The following is a 22,380-nucleotide window of genomic DNA, read 5'->3' as shown; positions in this document are numbered from 1 at the left end:
TCAGCAGGACTTAATCTTTCAGACTTGGGAACGAGGAATCAGAACTCCCCAAATCCCAAGTATTCTGTATTTTTCAAAACACTGTATTTATATAATTTAAATTATAATCATTATAAGCAGGTTCAGAGGTTTTCTGTTTAAAAAATCATACACTTATTATTATAAACTAATATATTTTGACAATATTACATATTTTAATAACGTGAAAATGACCTCTATCTGATGTAGACATTGGATAGCAGAAAACATGAAAAGAAGGGACTGTTAACAAAAGATAAATGCCAATGAAAAATTATTTTAAAATTTAGAGATATTTCCACAAATCTCTAATATTGAAAAGATGATTGCCTTATCTGTGAGCCTTGATCCTTTGTTTCATGACAAATATTCCAGTTTTGGAAAATCTTCATTTGGCATTGATGTTGGTCACATTTTTAGGAGTATGTCCAAAGCATTCTTTGAGTTGTACTTTAGGAGAGTACAGGTTGCATTTTTTTATTGTGGTAAAAGACACAGAACATAATATTTACCATCGTAACCATTTCTAAGTGTACAGCTCAGTGGCATTAAGTACTTTCACAGTGTTGTGCAACCATCACCACGATCCCGCTCCAGAACTTTTCCATCTTCCCAAACTGAGACTCTGTCCCCCTTAAACACTAACTCCCCCTCCCCTCCCCCAGCCCCTGGCCCCCACCATCCTACTTTCTGTCTCTATGGATTTGACCCCTCTAAGGACCTCCTGCGTGTGGAATTTGTCCTTCTGTGGCAGGAGTATTTCATTAGCATATCACCCTCCGGGATCATCCATGAGGTTGCTTTTTTAATGATGAAACTATTTCATCTGCTTCACAAAACCATAACCTACAGTGACTAGTCAAACACTGAAAAGTGCCGGCAAGTATTACTGAGTGGGATGCAAATCATGTACCATTCAGATCTCTCAGCAAGCTTCATAGCCCTAAACGGAATCACACATTAAAGTTGCCAATTTAAGGACTTTGTTTGCTTTTTCCTTAGAACACCACTCATAGGATTTGTATGACATATACTGTGTGTATAAACTCATTCATATTTATTTCATCCGCAAGAATGACTCACCATTGGCAGAGGCAGGGCCCAGATCAAACACTCACGATGTGCCGCAGCCACAAGCCAGACTGACTGGTTCCCTCCCTCGAGCTTCCTCCCTGGTTCCCGAAATGCCAGCCTTACCCTCCAGCTCCACATGAGACCACTCCCTCCCCTTGCTTTTGACTTGATCAATGGTTTCCTTCCAGCCAGTAACTTCTTCATGTTGACGGTCAAGTTTAATTCTCCCAAGAGAATTTTAATGCTTTTCCCTTTGTCTCGATGTCTTGTCTGATTTTTCTGTTTGGGATGGGGAAAAACAACTTTCCCCAGAAATGGTGGGAAGGAATTCCTGCTGGAAACCCAGTGGGCAGGGTCTCCCCTTGTGGTCTCAGGATGCTGCCACAGGTCCCCGCCCTGTGTCCTGAAGGGCAAACAGGAAAAGAACCGTAGGGCTTTCGCTCCACACTGTTTTCCTCTCAGTCAGAGAGGAAAGCCTCATAAGCCCCTGCAGTGTCCCTTACATGCCATTGATGAGATCAGGGCCCCGGCCCTCTCTTCACCTTTGGGGGACAAAGGAGAATGAGATCCTGGAGGAACTCGGACCAATCCCGATTCTCTCTGGGGTGATAGGCATGGTCTGGATAAAAACGGACCCCCCCCCAACCCCCTGGAGATGAAAGCAATCTCTTATTAGCCCTTCCCATTCACATAACCCTCACAGCTGTCCTATGAGGCGGTACTCCCATCCTCCTTTCAGGAATGAGGAAACTGAGGCCCAGAGAAGTCAAGCAACTTGCCTAAGAGTACACAGCCTTGGCAAAAAGAAGCAAAGCCAAGACTTGAACCAGACCACCGGGCTCCAGAGCCTACATTTATAACTGCAGTGCACAGGTGCCTTTCAGAGAGGGGCTGGTGACCTGACTGGGCGGGGAGCCAGCAGGGGTGCCAGGGTACTCACCTCTCACCCCCAGCCGTGAGTCTCCCAATGTCCCAGCGTGGTAGTTATTGTGGGTGTTATTACACCCCGGCTACAGGTGAGGAGCTGGAGGTTTAGTATGGGTTACAGACCTTGCCCAAGGCCAATGTCAGGGTCAGGGCTGGGGCCCCGGCCAAGCCCTCAGAGTCTGACCTGCCTGCCCAGGCCCCTCTCTTTCCAATTGCTGGGTGTTTTTATTAGCTGGCTCCATCTGCAGAACACAATGAAACTGTCATGAGAAGTAAATTGCAAGGGGCTTATGACTTGCTTTTAAAATTTAATTACACACATGAAGGGGACAGAAGTCTTTATGCCCATGTGGGGGGACTTGAGATGGTCTAGGGGCTAGAGACACCCTGTACCTGGCACTGCGCAGGGACAACAGTGCGCATTTCAGACCAAGCAGGGGAGAGGCACGGAGTAGACCCTCAGTGGGCATCAAGGCTTAGCACCTTGGTGGCCCAGCACTGGACTGGGGTTTTGTCCCCAGCTCTGTGGGTCTGGGGACTTCTGATGTAGCACCAGGAAAACTGGCTTTGGAGGTAGTCTTGGGTTCAAGCCCTAGCTTCTACCAAATCATAAACTGTGGGCTTGGACAGGTAACTGACCTCCCTGGGTCTCAGTGTTCTCACCAGCAAAAGGATGGAGGACGTGCTTGCGAGGGCTGTGAGGTTATATGAGTAAGGGGTTCTCTCTAAAATGCTCCGCAAATGTGATTTTCTCATTTGTGCTCTCAGGGACAAGAGCTTTCTGTCATTTGCAGTGCAATGATTTAACCACGCTTTTTTTTTTTTCTGGCCATATTAGGTTGTTTACAATTTTCCTCTTACTGATTTTGCAAGCTGAGGGAATGAAATGAATGAATGAATGAAAATGAGCGAAATCTGGGATTCTCATTTTCCTGCAGCTATACCAAATGGGCTTGTCCTTTCTCTGCTCAGAAAACTGCTCATCCTTCCAGACCCAGCTCAGATATCATCTCCTTTGTGAAGCCCTCATGATGACAGCTGGAGAGTTGGTTCCTCCTTCCTCTGTGTTCCCAAGGCACCAAGTTACACACCGTTTATAGAATAGACATTGTAACAGTCTATTTCTCTGCTCCCCTCCAGGCTGTGAACTGAGGGGAAGTGATGTCTTTGGCAGTCCTGAGTCCCCAAAACCTAGGCCACAGCTGGCTCATAGTGTCCTATAAGTGTTCATGAATAAACATTCTATGCTGTTGAACAAAATTTTAGTATTGTGCCAATTTCTTAGGAGGCAGGTACTTTTGGAGCATGGTGCAAATATGGGCTGGACGAATTAAGCTGAAATACTTGAGGGGAGCTGGAAATTTTCCTCTGTTCCAGACCCTGTTATCAGGGGAGCAAATTCATATTTGTGTGTAGTTGCTCAAATATTTATTGAATGGACAAATATATGAATAAAAGTGTGGTCCTGGACCCAGGAGGTAAGAAAGCCAATGAGAGGTAGCACCTGTTCTTGGTCAAGGAATTCACCTCGGAACGGTTCACCTGCCCCTGACACAGCCTTTACTTAGACTTGGTTAGTTCAGGGACTCCAGGCTGTCTCACCACCAACAGCCAGATAGTGGCCAGTGTTTCCTGGACACAAGGCCCTGACATTTTGGTTTATGAAGTTTTTGCTCCAGGAGTCATTTCCTGAGTGGGGAACATCTGCTTTAATCTACTAAAGATTATTTATTAATTTCTGTATCTACAAGATCGAGCGCAGATGGCCCATAGCAGGAGTTTTAAAAGTTTGAGCAAGGATGAAATATGGATATGAATAAGGACAACGATGCTTGAGAAAGATAAAAATGACCGCCACTCACAGAGTGCCTCCCCAGCCAGGTCCTTGACTAGGTGCTCCCTACGAATTCTATTTCTTATAACAGGTCTGTATCATTCTTCCGTCTTCCAGGTGGGTTCCCCCCGAATTGCCCAGGCCCACACTGCAGGGAGAAGTATCTGTTGGAAGTTGAACCAGGTGTGCCTGGCTCCAAAGCCTGCCTTTTCGACAGAGCGCCCGGGAGCCTCAACATCTCTGCCTCCCCAGGTACAGCAGGTGAAGCTCGCTAGTGGATCTTGGGTAGAAACCGCGTCCTTCCGAGTCGGGCAAGGATCAGTTCCTAGGATGCTCCGACCGGCTGCGAGCAGGTGCTTGTGCCTGGGCGCGCTCTCCTGTAAGGTGTGTAGCCGTGACGTTCGGGAGTGTCCAGCTCAAACCCTGAAGCACAGTAGACGTTCGATAACCGCCTTTGGTGTCCCCGGGGCTTAAGCGGAGATTCGGGAAAAGCCCGGGAGGTGGGAGACGCAGATGCAGATGCTGCCCGGGACGAGGACCTCAGCCCGAAGCAGCTCACCCGCCTAGGCGGGGCCTAGAAGAGGCGGGGCTCCGCCTGCACCCACCCAATCGGCGCCCGAGAGGCGCAGCCCGCCCCCATGAGGAGGCGGCGCTTGCGCACTCGGCCGCCCCGGCGCTCCTTTCCGGGTGGCCGGGGCGGGGCGTGCTGGCGGCGCTCGGCTTTGACGCTGCGCCGACGCGCCCGACGTCGGGCACGTTGACGCCGGCGACGCGCAGCCGGGCCCGCTTCTCCTGTGCTCCGCCAGTGTCCGGCCGCGGGCCGGCCTTAGTGACTGGGGGCGGCGGGCCCGGGTCCGCGGGCGCGGAGCGGGCGGCGGGCGGCGGGTGCGGGCTGCCTTCGTCCGGCCCCGAGCTCGCCTGGAGCGAGCAGCCGCCCGCGAGCCGCCGCGGAGCCTCCTCGCCCGCTCCCGCCGGCGAGCAAGGTAAGGGAGCAGGGCGCTGAGGCAGGGTCAGGGCGGAGCGGGGCCCCGGGCGCCGGCCCCCTCCCCGCGGCGGCTGCGCGGCTGCTTAGTGTCAGACCCGGGAGAAGGGGGCGCGGCGAGGCCCGCGGCACCGGGCGGGTGGAGGGCTTTGCGAGCGCCTGTGGGACCCCCGGCAGTCGGGCTCTCAGGGCCGTGCGCCCCCTTCCCTGACCCCAGCGCCCGGTGACCCCAGCGCCCGGTGACCGCGGGAGCGAGGACCTGTGGCCGCGAGAAGCCCCTACTCACGCAGGGCTTTCACCACCGTGGGGTCCTGGCTGCTGCAGCACCCGGTGCGGGTGCGGACTGGGTAGAGTTGTCTCCGTCAGGTGCGCGGTCCTGGGCATTTCATCCCCGGGGTCTGCAGCCTCGGGAACCGGTCCCCTTCTCCTCTCCCCATTATTATATTTGAGACACTTAATAGCCTCTCATAATCTCACCTTTCACTTTTCCTTCCTTCCTGGCTGTCCACGGCTGTATCGACCTGCTATATTTCCACTGTGGAATTTGTTTGGGGGGGCTGTTGACTTACGTAAGTTAGGTTGACTGACCAACCATTGCAGCCGTTGAAAAACACCTCTCCCAGCGCTTAACGAGTCCAGTTCCGTTTAGCGCTCACCAAATCCAGCCCAAGAATTCAGGGAGCCGTCAGTCCTTCCCAGGAGCTGACTGCACACATTCCTGTAAGATGCCTGATGGATTTTGTACTTGTCAGTTTTAATGGCTGTATGCTCCTTCTGTGCTTTTCATGAAAAATGATTGGGTGGCAAGTGTTTTGGCTTTCTCTCCCCCACCGGGAAATCGAAAAAAAAAGTTACAGAAGCACGCTTGTTTTCAACAACCAGAAAGTACAGCTTTGCAAACAAAATGCCATAGGGTTTGTTCTTTATGTGAGGGGTAGTCTTCCTTGGTCTTTATCCCTTCGCTGGTTTACTGTCAGCATCAATGCCTTCATCGTGTGTGTCCCGGGCACTTAAGATTTGCATGTGTCTGTTCTCCCAGCTTATTTATATACAGAGCAGAGCAGTCAGATCTGGGACTAATGAGGCTCTCAACCTTTCATTTGTTAGCTGCAGAGAACTATAAAGGGGCAGGTTTGTGGAAGCCTTTATTTTGCACTTAATGACTGTGGTCTGGGTCTCTCATTCCAAGATGATGTGCGAGGTGATGCCGACCATCAGTGAAGCAGAAGGCCCCCCAGGAGGAGGTGGGAGCCACGGCTCCAGCTCCCCTTCACAGCCCGATGCAGATTCCCATTTTGAACAGTTGATGGTCTCCATGCTGGAAGAGAGAGACCGGCTTCTCGACACGCTGAGGGAGACTCAGGAGACGCTGGCACTAACCCAGGGGAAGTTACACGAGGTTGGTCACGAACGGGATTCCTTGCAGAGGCAGCTCAATACTGCACTTCCACAGGTATGGATGACTTTTGACTCACAGCTTTTCTCCTAAATGCTTTTTCACGGTGTTAGTATTTTCAGACCAGTGTTTTGCATAACCCTTTGTGAGACGCTGGTTCTGTTGTTTGTACAGCCCATCTAGATAGAGTTCCTGAGGATTAAACTCTTAGGGAGAACAAACTGGTGCTCTTAAGTCACGTGACAGCACCTTACCACTCTTGTTCCTTTCTGTGCCACAGAGGAAGGAACTGCCTGGATTTGGAACAGTGCTCCAAAGGTTTTGAAAAATGGCCACGAAGCAACCAAGATACGTGGTACCTTATGCTTTGTTGTCTTAAGCCATTTTTTGCCTAAAACATGTATTTCCAATTTCCTGATGAAATGCAATGGGAAAGCAGGATGGATTTCACAGGAAAAATATTTTTACAGTCCACCTTTCTTAGAACACCGGTGTTTTGTAAATCACATTTGTTTTAGGGGATAGAAGACTGAAGACTGAGTCCTTTGGAAATTCTCCGTTGGCAGATGAGAATTTAAAGCTTAGATCACACTGAAGTTTTTAATCTAAGTATATTGCGTTTGGACCAGTGTTTCAGAGCCTGGTCTCGTGGAGCTGAGTGAGAGGATGTAATGGTAGGTGTGGGGAGAAGGTGTCAGTGTGAGGTGGATGGCACAGAGCGTAGAGAGATGTGTGGGTGACTTGGGTGCGTGTGAGCTGTGTGGGTGCCGTTTTCCTTGTTCATAATAGGTGCCTTTGTGGTGCCTTCAGGTAGACCTGAATAAGCATGCATTTATTCTCTCATGGTGGGCCTGCCGTGGTAAATTAGTAAATGACTGATTACTAGCCTTAATGCATCTCTTGGCTTTAGTCAGTTCTCCTGAAAGATTGATAAGCCAAACATTTGGACTTCCTTTTTAGCAACAATAATTTGATGTCTGGGCTGTAATGTTCCTTCATTGTCGGATTAGAGAATCATGAAGTTTTTTCTCACTTGAATCCTGTCATTACCAAGCTTAAAAGGATTGGCCAAATTATGTTTTACTGGGATTCTATTGTATTTGTAAATCTTTTCAATAGTTTGGGGGGGTTGTTTGTTTGTTTTTTGTAATTGTATTTGTCTTCATGTAATTTGAGGTGCATACACTGAAGTGTAGGTTTTTGAAAAGCTGAGTACAGGGGGCACAGCAGGGGAAGGACAGGAGTTTGTAAAGTCTAGTCTTGCGCAGTGCAGGTTGTCACACCAGCCAGGGAGACGGTTGCTCAGTGATTTGTTTCTGGCTCTGCTCCGGGCTGTAACCTGGACATGCCTTGTTGAGTGGGAGAACGTGATGACGTCACCAGGTCACCTGAGCACCTGAGTCCAACGTCTCCGAAACATGGGAGCCATTAAGTAAATGTTATTTATCCCTTCCCTTTCTTGGCACTTGTCTCCTGTTGGGCATTAATTGTGTGACCAGTTAGGCACGTGCATACACTAAATGCACTTGTGCTTCTGCCACTTTACATAGGCAAGTAGTTGTTGCCTTAAAGGAAACTTAACTGTAACATAACATACGTCAGAAAAATTCACAAATCATAAGTGTACACCTCAGTACATTTTTCACTAAGTGAACACCTTCAGGTAACCACTGCCTCGGTCAAGAAATAGAACGTTACCAGGCTCCCCGGAAGCCGCCTCCCTCCCGCCCCAGAAGTTGTCTCCCGAAGCTGTCTGTGGTCTTGACTTTTCGCCATTGATGACTTTTAACATGTTCTTGACTTTATGTGAATGAAATAAGGTAATATGGTTATTTTATTTCTTGATTCTTTCATTCAACATTGTCTTTGCAGGATCCATCTGTGTAGGTTTGTTCATTCTCATCTGCTGTTTTATAACCCAGTATATTCTTTCTGCTGCTCATGAGTATCTGGGGTCTTTCTAATTCTTACAGATGCTGCCCTGAGTGTTCTTACTTGCTTTTTGGTGCAGATAAGTATACACTTCTGTTGGGTGTGTTCAAAGAGGTAGCACTGCCAAGTGATGGAGAGTGTTCAGCCTTAGTAGAATCTACTGGAGCCTACCCACGGTGGTGGTCGCGTGAGTTGTACTGCCGTCCACGGTGTGTGAGCCATCAGTTGTTCTGACCCTTAATGTGGTCCCTTCTTTCATGTTGACTTTCTGGGAGTGTTGGTGGTGGGAGTTCTGTGCAGTAGGACCTTGCTGCTCCCTGATGGCCAGTAAACATGCCGAGTTGGAGCTTCCCTGTGGGTGCTTATTGGCCATTTGGGTATCTTCTTGGTGAGATAATTGACTTTTGCCCACTTTTTGATTGGGTTGTCTGTTTTGCTTCTTACTGATTTGAAGGAATTCTTTTTATACGTTCTGAGTACATGTATGTATGGCAGGGTTTTTTTTTTTGCATTCTTGGGTGTGTTTGCTTTTTCACTCTCTCAGTGTGAAGCATTATTTTTTTATTTTAATGTGCCCCAGTTGACCAGTCTTTTCAGTAATATTTAATGCTCTGTGTGTTCAATGAAAGATGTTACCTTGAAGTTGTAGGAAGATATTATCCTGTAAAAGCTTTATTGTCTTATCTTTTCCATTTAGATCTGTAATCCATCTGAAATTGATTTTTATTTATGGTGCAAGATAGGGGCCAAGATTACGGTTTTTTCCTTTAAATGAATGGATATGCAGTTGACCCAGCATGATGTATTTAAAAAACCATCCTGTCTGCAGCGCATTGAAATGTCATCTCTGTCTTAAATCCAGTGACTGTAAATGTATGGGTCTGTTTCCAGACTCCGCTCTGCTCTGTTGATCTTTTTGTTGTCTTTGCACAAATACCACGCCATCTAGATTATTGTCGCTTTAGGCTTGAGGGCGGAGATTTAAATTCTGTACCTGAGTAGAATACGGAGGTATTCAGTGTCACCGTGGCTAATCTTGACTCTTCACATTTTCAGATACATTTTGGAATCCACTTGGTAGTCTTTCCCTGGAAAATGTGTTGGCATTTTAATTGAGATTGAATTGAATTTGTAGACCAGTGTGGGGAGAAATGACATCTTTTTAATATTGTACTTGTAATCCGTGAATGCAATATAACCTTCCATTTATTTAGATCTTCTTTATCTTAAAATTTTTGTTTTATATGTTTTATATATCTTAAAGTTTTGTGTATATATCTTGTTTTTTTTTTCTTTCCAATTACTATAACCATTTTTCTTTTTCTTGCCTTATTGTATTGGCTGGGATCTCCAGTACAGTGGTAAACAGAAGTATTGACACTAGATAGCCTTGCCTCGGTCCCAATATCAGAGGGAAAGCTTTCAGTATTTCACCATTACATACGATATCTGCTGTAGCTTTTCTGTAGATATTTTTATTAAAATATGAAAATTCTCCTCTATTCTTAGTTTGCTAAGAATTTTTAAATCATGCATTAAAATTATTACATTTTCTTAAATTCATTTTATGCAAACTTTGAAACAATTGACTTTTCTTGTATGTGGTTGTTTAACTTTAGAAAAAAATTGCAATTCTAGAATAATCCCAGCCTGATCTCAATGTATTTTCTCTTCATTGGATTTTATTTGTTAATATTTTATTTAGGATTAGGGCATATATATTCAAGGCGTGTAATTTTACTTTCTCGTATTTCTTGTCCTTGTTGGGTTTTGGTATCAAGGTTATGCAAGTCTCATAAAACAAGGTGGAAAGTGTTCCTTGTTTACCCCCAGAAGAGCTTCTGTGAGACTGGTGTTTTCGTCCTTAAATGTTTGGAAGAATTGATTGGCAAGATCACCTGGTGTAGAGCTGTCTTTGTGGGAAGGCTTTTAGTTTCAGATTCAATTTTTTTACATAGAAATATAATTTTTCTAATTTTGTATTTCTTCTTGTGTCTATTTCAGTAAAGCATTCCACCCTCCCACTAGGAATTTATTCAGGCCACTCAAACTTTCCAATTAGTAATTGTAAAGCAGTTTATAACATCCTTATTATCTGCAAGAGCTGTTGTAGTATCTCCTTTTAAAAATCCTTGATAACGGTAATTTGTGCTTTGTCTCTTTTTCTTAATCGGTCTTGCTAGGGGTTTATCAATTTTATCAGTCCTTTCAAAGAACCAGATTTTGGCTTTATTGATTTTTTCTAAATTTAATATTTGTTTTCTATTCCTTATTTTCTGCTCCTTTTCTCATGCATCTACTTTGTGTTTCACTTGCTATTCTTTTTTCTTGAGATAGATGCTTAATTGATTCTTAGCCTTCTTTCTTTTCCAGTATATGTGTTTAAGGCTATAAGTTAACTCACCCTTAGCTGCATCCCTCAAACTTTAATAAGTCAAATTTTCCTTATCTTTTATGTAAAAATATTTTCATTTTCATTGTAGTGTTGTTTTTATCCATAAAGATTTTTAGGAGGTGTATCATCTAACTTCCCAATGTTTGGCAGGATTTTCTAGTTGCCTTTTGTTGATTTCTAGTGTAGTTCCATGAAGATCCCTGTCTTAGTGTTTTTTGCTGCTATTATAAAATACCATAGACTAGCTGACTTATAAACAACAGAAATTTATTTCTCATAGCTGTGGAGGCTGGGAAGTCCCAAGATCAAGGCACGGACCATGTCTGGTGAGGTGTTTTCTGGTTCACGGGTGGCCGGCTGCTTCTCATTGTCCTCTCATGGTGGAAGGGGCGAGGGAGCTGGCGCCACTCGTGATCTCATCCCTTCCCAAGTCCCTGCCTCCTAATGCCATTGTGAATTTTAGAGGGGCATAAACTGTCAGTCTGTTGGAGTCCTTAAGTATACTCTGCATTATTTCAGTCCTTTGAAATGAGTTGAGATTTCCTAATGACCCAATATATATTCATTTTTGTTAAATGTTCCTTGGGCGCTTGAAAATAATGTGTATCAATGGGAATACAGTGCTCCTTGTGTATCAGATCAAGTTTGTTGATCATGTAATTCAGATTCTAGTAGCCACATTAAAGTGAAAAGATACAGGTGAAATTAATTTTAACGTACGTTGCTTAACTTAAATATACGAAATATTATCATTTGCTTGTGTAATCAATGTGAAAAAACGAATGAAATGTCTTACATCCTTGTTTTCATACTGAGTCTTAAGTTTGGTGCGCGGCTCACGCTTGCGTGGAGCACGCGGCTCAAGTACTTTGCAGCTGCGGGGGTGCGTGCCGGGCAGCCCGCTTCCACACTGCCTGTCCGCCAGTTACCGAGGGACTCCCGCTGTGATGGCAGACTTGGCTCTTTCTCCTTTTCTATTTCTGTCGGATTTTACGTATTCTGAGATTGTGTGATTAGGTACATTCAGATTTAGGGCTCTGATCTTCTTGGTGGATTGAGCTTGTGTCACTGCCGAGCGCTCCTCTTCATGCCGGGGCGCTGCTGGCTTCAGGCTGCGCCGCTGGGTGGTCCTGTCTCTGTTAGGGTTTGCCTGGGTGCCTCTTGCTTCCCCCTGTCGGTGATCTTCTGTCTTAGCTGGCGCCCCTGTGACCAGTGTATAGTTTTCATTTTAATCAGTTTGACGATTTTTATGTTTTAATTAGAGTATTTGCTCTATTTAAGTATAATTACTGGATTTTCAGTTTATAGGTGCCATGTTACTGTTTGTTTTCTGTTTGTCCCCCCTATTCTGTGTGCTTTTTCTCCTGCTTTCTTTTAGAAGGAAGAGCTATGTTTTTAATTCTGTACTTCCGTGCCAGCTTGTTGGAGATATATTCATAGATACAGAGTGTGTTTTAAATTTAAGCCTAATTTGGTGCTTTTCCTACCTCCCTGACAGTGCGTTGAACTCCCTCCCTTTCGTGTCATTGTTACTGTCCTTTTAAACTTGAGGTATATTTTTGGCATTATCATCGTTTTGTACAGTTAATGTTTATTATGATTTATCCTCATAGTTACCCTTGTTGTTGCTCTTCACTTGTTTTTTCTTGTTTCTGTCAGAGACTACTTTTTCTTGAAGAACTGCTTTAATTGTTTGTTTGCCTGGAAAGCCTTTATTTTGCCTTCAAATTTGAGGAATGTTTTTGTTGATTATTCCAGGTTAGTGGTTATTTATTTTTTTAAGCACTTGATAGATGCCAATCCATTACCTTCTGGCTTCCTTCCTTTTTCTTGAAAAGTCAGCTCGCAGTGTTGTTGTCCCATGAAAGGCAGTACCTTTTTACCTCTGGCCACTTGGAACATTTTTTCTTGCCTTAGGCATCAGCAGAGCTGCTGAAAACTAACCCGGGGTTTTCTTTGTAGAAATCAAGATGGCTTGATTCTTTCATCAGTTTTGAAAACATTCTGAACATTGTCTTTGTAGGTATTCCTTACCCCCTTTCTGTCTGTCGCTCACTGTGAGGGCCCTGCATATGTTACATTAGCCCTTTAACAATGTCCTTCCATATATTCTGGACTTTCTTCCTTCTGATTTCTTTTTTTTTTTAACTGATCTGTCCTTCAGATCACTGATCCTGTCCTCAGCTTTCGTAAGCCTGTAGATTCAGTTCTTAATTTCAGTCACTGTTATGTTTAAGTTCTAGACTCTGTTTTGATTCTTGGAAGTTTTTCCTTTCTTCAAGTGTATTTTTGAACAGTTGAGTTTGCCTCTGATAACTGCAGCAGTTGGGGCACCTCTGGGTCCCTTTCTGTTCCCGTCCTTTTTTCTCTCGGTCCTGTTTGCTGTCATGCCTGTTTTTGTTTTTCAGCAGAGGGCTGAAGTTACGTATGAGACACTGGAGGTCCTGGGTGACGCTGTTCCTCCCGCGTTTCCTCTGACGCGCACCCAGGGACGCTCTCAGCTCAGGCTGGGAGTCCGTCAGTCTCAGTCTCCGCTGCCTCACCCACCCCCACCCACTGGTGGGCCCTCCAGGGTCTCCATCTGGAAGCCTGGAGTGCTTCCTAGGGCCCTGCCTTCTTGGCAGGCCCTGAAGCCCAGTTTTTGTCTCCTCAGCACCACGAGGTTAACGAAGCTCAGCTTCTCGGCACTGTGTGCAGAGCGTGGGGTTTCTGCACCCCCCTTTGCTCGGGGAGCTTGGCACCTTGAGTCCTAGCTGACTTGTCAGGCCTGTACTCAAAGTTTTGTCTTCCCAGCCCCTGGAACTGTCCAGAGCTCTGTTAGCCAGTACTTTCTGCTTGACTTTTCCTGTGTTTTCCTCCCGGCTTGTTGGTGCTTTGAGGAGAGTCAGCGTTGTCAGGTGCCCGAGGGAAGGAGCGTCACTGTTGTATCCCCTCCCTCACTGGGCTCCCTTTGCTTGGCGACCTGGGACCCTCCAGGTGCCGCTGCCTCAGTACCTCTTTGATGCCTCCAAACAGACCTTGGAAATGTATTCAGCTTTTCTGGCTTTTGGTGGGCTGACCTCTTACAAGCCGCTCACGCGTATAACTGGAAGTGGGGAAAAGCTGGTGTGTTCTTTCCATCTGAGGCAACATGCAAAAGTCATAGTAAATATATTGACCATCTTTATTTGATACAGGGAAAAACAAGACCCACTGGTTCTGCTTAGTGTACCCATTGTTCTGTTTCTAACTAGTCCCCAGTTTGCCCACGCTCAGCCACTGGGACTTGGGAAGGGGATGGAGTGAGCGGCCCACCCCACCCAAGGACACAGGACCTCCGGGGACACAGGACCCTCAGCCGCCGTGCTGCTGCCCCAGCCCCGCGAGGGTCTCCCGCCTTCCTCTTGCCCTGAGCCAGCCCAGGGCAGGCTCTGTGATGGCGGGCTGGTGGCCGCAGAGGAGAAGGAAGTAGGAGGGGTTAAGTGACGGTTCCTCTGTGGGTTGATCAACGTGGCTTTTCTTTTTCAGTGTTTAAAAAAAATGACTGCTCTTAGTCTTCCCTCCAATTTCACTTTAAAGTTGAAAATGAAGATTTTACGGTTAAAGTTGAGTGCAGTGATTTTACGGTCTTTTTGCAAGTAACAGATGAGATTTTTAAAAGACCTCTCAGAGAACTCCAGTGTGTGGAAACCGAGAAACGAGGATCTGCTCAGGTTGAGTTGTGGGTGGAACCCCGGATTTTGTCCTTATCTCTCCCAGAATCGCTAATTCCTGAGGTGGGTGAATGTCGAATGCCAGGCACTCAAAGGAATAGTCTTAAAATCACAGCCAAGTCTGCCTGTGTCTGGCGTGGTGATGTCACAGCGGAGGTTGAGGTTGCAGAGGGAGTGGGGATGGCAGAATGCGGGGGACGGAGACCAGGCAGCCACACTCAGTGGCTGCGGGGACGGAGGAAGGCATGACACCCGCGAGGTCTGGGGTGTGTGGTTGTTGCAGCCAGGGGTGGGGACACTCCTGACCGTGTCCAGTGCAGCCCCCACGTCAGAGAATTACCTGGCAGCCAAGGGCCGAGGCTGAGACGCTCTAGAGCGAAGAATCACAAGAGTCAGAGCAGGTGCAGCACCCGCCGTCCTGTCCTCCCAGGGCCCGCCCTGCCAAGCTGACGTTAGTGAGGGAGTAGGGAGCCTCCCTCAGAACCGGTGAAATTAGCCCCGTGACTCTCACTGTGGGTCGATTCTGGTGACACCCTGAGATCAGACGGTGCCCCAGCATCTGATTTAGGAGGAGCTGGCAAACCCTCTTCCAGGACCATGCTGTCCCCAGTGGTTTCGGTTTATGAAGCAGAGCAGTAGGTCCTCAAAGCAGGGTCCAACCGCGTGCCCTGTCCCTCTGTGGCACTCACTCCACTTGTCACCTTCCTGAAGGAGGCCCTGCCTTGTCTTCCTGTTCCTGCACCCCTGAGCCCCTGTGACTGCGGATATTCCGGGTTCTGCGTTCCAAGCTCCCGGTGGTGGAGGTAGACAGGGTCCCTGTCTGTCCCTGAGAGCTGCTGTGACGTACCCCTTCTTGTGACAAGTGCGGCTTGTGAGGTGCCCCTGACAGAATGCAGTAGCTGAACACAACCAGGGTGCTCGGGGCGGGCTGCCTGCCAGCACCTGCATCCAGGACCCTCTTTGAGCTGAGAGCTTTCCCGGCACTGTGACTGCGGGGCAAAGGCCACAGGCAAGGAAGAACTTGGCCTTGGTTCAAGCCATGGAAGTGGAGCCGCTGTCCCTGGACTGGGAGCCCAAGGAAGCGTGGAACAAGGTGAGGGTGGCTGGCGGCTGGGCTGGGCTATACCCAGCCTGACCTCATGTAGAGTTGGGTTTTTGGTTCTGTTTTTAAAGTACTGCTCACGGTCCAGGGCATTTTGGCCTCAGTGGGGAAGGATTGGCATTCTTTAGTTGACTTTTTAAAGAGGTCAGGCTGATGCTGTGGGGGGGGAACGGGCTGGGGGTGGAGGTGAGGGTGGATGCAGGGGACACTGCTGGTAGGGGAGCAGTCACTTCTCATGCGCTGCTGAGCTGTATGTAGGGTTAGTACTTTAGGGAAAAATTTAAAACCCCTTAATATCACCCATCTTATAAGCACAGAACAACATATACAATACTTTAATGAAGTAAGCATAATACTTACATATACAACATACACGCTAACACAATCAGGTATTTACTGAGTGCTGTGTAGGTGCCAGGCACTGTTCTAGTGCCGAACACTCAGTGCGTGGTGAGGGTTGCGCGGCCCCGGTACTGTTTTATCTTTGCAAAGAGCAGTAGAGAGTGAAGGACTCTCTGCAGTTCAGTCTGAGATGTTAAACATGTGGACAGCCCAGCCGCAGAAGCCAGGGCCGTTTCTGGGTGTGTGTCTGTGCAGCCAGGACTTGGAGGCAGCTTTCCCTGTGTCTGCACAGCCCACTGCCCTCACCACTCTGCTGCCCGAGCTCACAGGCGCTGGCCTGGCGCCGTGGTCCGCACCTCCACCTGGGGGGACTCTGGGCCTTTTGAATTCAGCGTGGGCCCAAGCCATCTATTCCCCATATCTGTTCCTCCCCGGCCAACGGTGCGGTTTTCTGCCTAGTCGAGTGGCCAGAAACCGAGGAGCCGGCTGCCTCCAGCTGTTAGTCTCCGGGCCCTGCGGGGCACCTTCTCTGTCTCTGAGGCCCCCTGGCAAGGTCTGCGCCTCTCCTCCCAGGTTGCCTCAGGAGGGCTTATCCCCTTGTCTCGCAGCAGCCGAGCTGAGTTGTAGGTCGGTCCTCGCATGCAGAGATTTTGTTTTCCTGCAGCTTGTCTGTAAATGTGCTGTCCTCTCAGGGAAGGCCTTTCTGCCTGCCCTGTCTTCTGCTTGCTCACTCTTAGTGCTCGATACTACTAAGTCGTTTGGTAATTAACTCTTTGGAGAACCAGTTTTGCCCAGTGTATAAAGGTCCTCAAAAATGCTCATACTCTCACCCAGCATTTTTATTTCTGCTAAGGAAGTGGGTCTTATCTGGAGGAAGCTTACGCGTAATGATGTTCCCTGTAACAACTTAATATTATTTACATTTTTTTACTGGTCAGAAAATTGTAAGAGTAATACGTGCCAGTTAGAAACCATTCTGAGGTGTAAATAATGTGCAGTCAGCTTTCCATAGGGGTTTAGTGGCTCTCACTTTGCCTCCCAGCCTTAACCTCATTTCCCCCCTTTTTGGCATCACTTTGGGAGGGACACGATTTCTGGTGGTCCTGTTCTTGTGGTAGGAGATGGGCTCACTGGGCTAGGCGGTGGCTGCAGACCCCTCCTTGACTCTCCCCACTTCCTCAGGAATCTGTGGAGTGTCACAGGGAGGCTGCCCCCCCCGCCCCCCGTGACCTTCCAGTCACCAGGGGACTTCCTGGGAGTGAGCGTCCATTTGGCGTTCCTGCCCACATGAGCTCTTACTTTGGGAGCTGCAGAGTGGTGGTTTCTCCAGCTCTCGGTCCTCCTTCGTTCATTAACTGCTACTCCTCTGTCAGGAGCATCCCTTTTTGATCTCTGTCAGTCGCTGTGGACACTTGGATTTGCATTTGCTGTGTGTTGCAGTCATCATCATCGTTCCTTAGCTGCTTTATTCTCCCCCACCGATTGCCTCCTGTGTCCTTTGCCAAGGCCCTATTAGTCTTTGAATGTTTCCTTGTTTTCTGGCACAAATAATTGTCCCAGGCCTACTTTGTGTTTTTCCTGCCTCGGATCTGAAATGATTCCTCTGAAGAGCCCTGGTTCCTTTCAGTGGGGAAGTGTTTAGAATCAGTATCTAGAGGCCAGTTACGCTTATTGTCACAGGGGTTAGCACCTTTCAGGTCCTTCTAGGGGACAGAATAGAAATATTCATTCAAAAAAACCCTGGGTTGCAAACCAGTATTTCCTTAACAAACCAGAGCGAAGTCTCTCCCCTTAACGTACTTTCTATTTATATTTCTTGTTTTACACTGATAATAATTTTGATTCTAATGATATTAAAGTTATTTTCTTTATCCTGTGATATACATAAAATACTTTAAACATTTAATACCATGTTATTACAGTCATCCTAATGAGTGAAGTTTTAGAATTTCTTTGCAGTTCTTTTGGGTCTTAGAATAATACAGCTCACGAATATAGAGTTCAAGCAGTGGGTTTTAAGGCAATGTGAAGTAACGTAACCATACAAATAAAATCTGATGTACAATTAGGTTCATTTGTTCCTGTTTTTAATTTTAGGTTTGCATTTTTTTGGAATTCATTTTTCTTCCCCAAGCGCATAAAGCATTTGCATGGTTCAAAAATCAAAAAAAGGCATTCTCAGAAATCTTGCTTCTCCTGCCTGAGTCCCACCCACCCGCTGTGGGTAGGGTGACCGTGTGCCGGGTTTGTGTCCGGGAGTCCTGGGTTTTGCCTGTTACTCTGAAGCAGTTAGCAGTGGTGCCCTTGCAGTCTCCGAAGGGAAGCATTGCTAGAGGTTTGTTGGTGCTTGCTAATGCTAATTAGAGGTGTGGACAAAATGTTTCCACTTTGTCTGTTTTTCTCTGTAGCTAGAAGCCAGCTCTTGGCTGAGTTCTGCCCACTTGGAGTGTGGTTCCTTGGCAGGGAAGGTCCACCCATGGAGTTCTTACTCTTGGCTTTCAGAGTCTCATTCTTATTCTGAGGGGGAAATTTCACTTTGCTCTGAAAATAGATTTGGGAACTTGAAACATATCATGTATTTCCAAATTTTTCTGCTTTGCAAATGGGCTAATTACCCCTCCTGCCTGTGTAATTTTAAACCCTTGCCCAATAGTAACATAAAAATTGATTTCATGTGTTGGCATGCTGAAGTTGTTGAATTGTCTGTATACAAGTTTAAGTTTTACGTGAGACTAATCAGTATTTCTGAGCCACTGATCTCTTGAAGTCTAAGGTGCTGTTAAGAAGCCAGGGCTCACTCTTCTCCCCACCTTTAAAATAATTTATGGGACAACGTGAATGGCCATTAAGGTCATGGCATTCTCGGGGCCCTAAAATAGAAGCAGAGATGAGGCGGGGGAAGATCATTTAAAATAGTCTGAGTATTAATTTGAGTAGTCTGACGTGGCATTTATTTTCATGCAAATTAAAATGTAAAGGACTTCATTTGTAACTTAATGTGAGATCCAGTTGAAGCAAGTGGTTAAAGAAATGCTTACTTACTTTGCTGTTTTTGTGTCTCAGTTCCTTTACCTCCACCCCAGACACACGCCAAGGGGAGACTCGGCAGACTGGAGTCTCGTTCCCGGTCTAGCTGAAGGCATGTTACAAAAAAGAGAAAGTGCATCTCCCTCCTCCAGCGGACAGATTGACCTCAGTGATGAGTTTGCACCTCCGTCTGTCTTATGCTTCGGCCTGTCCCTCTGGGTGGACCCCACCACCTGCCGCCCCCTGCCACCAACCCCTTGGTCAAGGTGGGCAGGTTTTTGAGGAAAGCAGTCTGTTCAGGCAGAGCCGGTGGGACTTGGGGGCTGTCCTTCCCTTGTCCCCTGTGTCAGTTACCTCGCCGAGACGAGCTTCCGTGGTGTTCCCATCGGTCAATTAGGAACGATAACTATTCATTTTTATTTAGCAGATGTTTGCTGGGTGTCAGCCTTGCCTTAGGCACCGTCCAGGGCTGTGCAGGTGAATGTTGAGGGGGTTATCTGAGATAATAGCCAACTTTTACTGCCTCCGAGTCTCTTTGTGTGAATTATCTCACTGAAGCTTTATAACAATACCATAGGGTACACTCTCAGCAGGACTAAAAAGCAGGGTGCTGTTGAGGGCCCCATTTTGTAGATGAAGAAATAGAGGCACAGAGAGGTTTGGGAGCTCCGCAGAGCCCCGTGGATCATAGGCGGTAGGTGGTCAGTGTCTGCAGCCAGGCCGCCGACTCTGGGTTCCTCCTGGCAGGAGGGGTTGGGCAGGCCGCCTGCAGACGTCTGGGTCCCTGCCTGGCCCTCTGCACACCCTGTGCCTTGGAGCCCCCCAGCAGCTGCGTGTTCCCCCGGGCCTGCCCGCCCCGCTGCTCTGTCCCTGGTGCCTCGCACAGCGCCTGGCGCGCAGCAGAGCATCGTGGAGCCAATGAAACGTTTCCTAATGTCTCCAGGTGGCTTCTCTAATGCCCAGCATCTTTAAAAGTCACCTGTTCTTAGGTGTCTCATCCCATTCTGTTTCTAGCTAATTTTTAAGCTCTCCTTTTTTTTTCAATCCAAGACGTTTAGAGTGTCTCTAAACGTTGCTTTTCCCAGGAGCTTCCCCGGTGCATGACAAGGAGGGTAAGCGCGCGTCTGTGCCAGCCTTGTTGCGAGTGTGTCACACGGGTGTTTTTCATCAGTCAGCTCTTGGCCTGTGTTAAAATTCACTAACCTGCTCCCTCATCAGTATTTTTAAGAGAACTCTAGACAAATCACCGGAAATAAGAAAAAAGCTGTGGCTTTGGAACATCACAGATCAGTTGGCAGTTTGTGTGTCGCGGTGGGCAAGGCCGTCTCCCATCCCCTGCCTCCGATGCGACGTGCTCAGGGCGGCAGAGGTGGCGGCACGTGGCTCAGAGCCCGAGCCTGAGGCGGCTTCCCTCCCCATCTGTCACTGAGTCACTCCTGGAGCCTCAGGTTGCTTCTCTGCAGAATAAGGGGGACTGAGGCCTGCAGCTCAGAGCTTTGCGAGGAGAAGCCCGTCTGTGAGGGGCCTGCTCCCTGGAGAGCAGTGTGGCCTGGGGCCTCCGTGCTTTCCCCTGGCCTTCAGGGGCCCTACGGGGCGGTGGGAAAGCCCTGGGAACTGGATGATTTTGAACCTCCCTTTTAGCACTGTCTGCGACGTTCTGTGATTCCCGCCAGTTCTTTTCCCTCAGTAGGAGGGCAAGGTCGACATTTGGTCGTGATGTTCACCCTCAGGACTTCAGAGCCAGGGCCCCAGGGAGTGAGGAGCCTGGGACACAGCTGGGTCCTCCGCACGTGTGTCTGCCCACTCCTGGCGCATTCCTCATGCAGGGCCAAGTCCACCTCCCTTAGCCCCTGGTCAGGAAGCAGGATCTCGGTGCATTTGGATGGGGGTGTCATCCCTGCCGAGGGTGTAAGGATGGAAGTGGGGAAGCAGGGCAATGGTGAAGGGAGCTTTCCCTATGAGACCCAGAGTTAACTGTGACCAGTAGGGGAAAAAGGAGGAAAATGAACAAAAAAAGTGTAAACGCTGTGAAAATGTGTAATGTGCCCAGTGGCGGTCTCTGCCCCCAGCCAGCGCACGCGGTGTGGGGTTCATGTTGCAGAGGCAGCGCCATGTTCCTGTGCAGTCGTGCTTCTTGTTGAGAGACTGGATGAGGCTCTGCACTGTGCAGATGTTAAGTCCGAGCAGAACAAGTGTGCTAAGTCGAGGGGCCTCGTTACGAACTGCCTGCGGGGTCCGTGCAGAAAAAACGAATTACTGTGCGGCTCCGAATTGTTCACAGTGTCTCGGGGAAGGTGGGAGGTCCCGGGCTTGGAGGCCACAAGCCTCATCCTACCTCCCGAGGCTCTGGTGAGGCGGCCTGTCCAAGGAAAGTGCCCGCATCCTTGCCCAGGAGCCACCGTGAGTGACCACCTCTGCGCACTGCTGGTTCCTTCCCGGTGGAGCTGGCCTCCAGGCCTGGGGTCGGTGGGCCTAGGGCTATCCTGCGCTGTCCCAGATGCGGGAGAGGCTGGGGGAGCAGGTGGCTGGTGCTCCAGCTCCTCCTCTGGGTCCCATGCCGTTCCTCAAGGGCAAACACTTCCCAGCCTTAGGAGGGGGGCTCCGAGGCTTGGTGGCCGAAGTAGATGACACATGACAGCAGCATGACCTGGAGCATTGACAGTTGGGGACGGCAGTGCAGTGTCTGCTTTCCCAGCCGGGGTGTCAGGAACAGGTGCCACATCGGTGTCTGCTTTGCCCCAACTTCCCCCAGACAGACGAGAACACATTACAGGAAGATCAATGAGGTGCTGGGTGTGCTTCCTCCCATCAGCTCTCGGGCGTTATCACTGCCTTTTGTTGTTTTTATTCCTGTTTCTGATGATCTTTACTCCATTTCAAGGAGAAATTCTCACAAACGAGCAGCATTGCCTTTTTGATGTGTGTGTATCGGGGTGCCCGACGGTGGCCCGGGGGTAGAAAGGCCAGTGCAGGGAAAAGTGGTGGGTGGTTGGAACAGAGGGGTTAAGCTGGAAAGAATGTACATTCCAAGGTTGTTTTCTTGTGCAAACCGTAGAAGCAGTTGGTCCCAAAAAAGTTTAACGATGAATTAAGAGATTGCTGGAAAGCACGTTCCTGTTGATGGGTATGCGCTTTATGCAAACCCTTGAGCGTCCAGTACTTTCCCCTTTGCTTTCCAGCTTCGCTTTCACTGGTAATGATTGTTGTTGGAGGGGCCAGGTGCCCCCAGGAAGCGGGGCGTTGTCTGGAGAACCTGAAAGTGTTAACACAAGAGCCTGTTTATTAAGCGACTTACAGGCTGATACAGCATCTTGCTGCTCATACGGTTTCATTGCAGCCCAGTGAAGAAAGTGAATTCCTTGGTGTTGACTTGGAATGCATGTTTTCCTGTGCTTCGAAACACTACTGGTGTTGCTTCAGTTAGCTTTACTTAGGAGCCTCTCACTGGAAGTGTCAGCAACTCTACATAAAGACGCAGTGACACACGTAATCCTAGTTTAATGTAACTTTTTAAATTGTCAGTCACTTAGAGGGAGCTCTAGCCTGGTCCTTGTGTATTTCCTGTGCTCACTGGCAGGTGTTAGGGTCTCTCTCTCTCTCTCTCTCTCTCTCTCTCTCTCTCTCTCTCTCTCTCTTTCTTTCTTTTTGACGTTAGGAAA

At 48.1% G+C, this 22,380-nt stretch overlaps 1 protein-coding gene across 4 annotated transcripts in view; it reads left to right on the top strand.

Moving 5' to 3' along the window:
• The first annotated feature begins 4,602 nt into the window (after positions 1 to 4,602).
• PPFIA1 (PTPRF interacting protein alpha 1) overlaps positions 4,603 to 22,380 on the top strand; it is a 77,407-nt gene continuing 59,629 nt past the window's right edge. For 2 of the 4 annotated variants that reach the window (XM_074371529.1, XM_074371528.1), the window contains exons 1-2: positions 4,603 to 4,836; positions 6,025 to 6,288. In XM_074371529.1, coding sequence (XP_074227630.1) covers positions 6,025 to 6,288 — 264 coding nt within the window. In that variant the 5' untranslated portion in view covers positions 4,603 to 4,836. The remainder of the gene's footprint in view (positions 4,837 to 6,024; positions 6,289 to 22,380) is intronic. The other 2 variants (XM_074371531.1, XM_074371530.1) reach the window with 1 other exon arrangement.

Source organism: Camelus bactrianus, chromosome 10 (genome assembly GCF_048773025.1).
Source record: "Camelus bactrianus isolate YW-2024 breed Bactrian camel chromosome 10, ASM4877302v1, whole genome shotgun sequence".
Taxonomy (NCBI): Eukaryota; Metazoa; Chordata; class Mammalia; order Artiodactyla; family Camelidae; genus Camelus; species Camelus bactrianus.
This window is presented reverse-complemented; position numbering and strand designations above follow the sequence as displayed.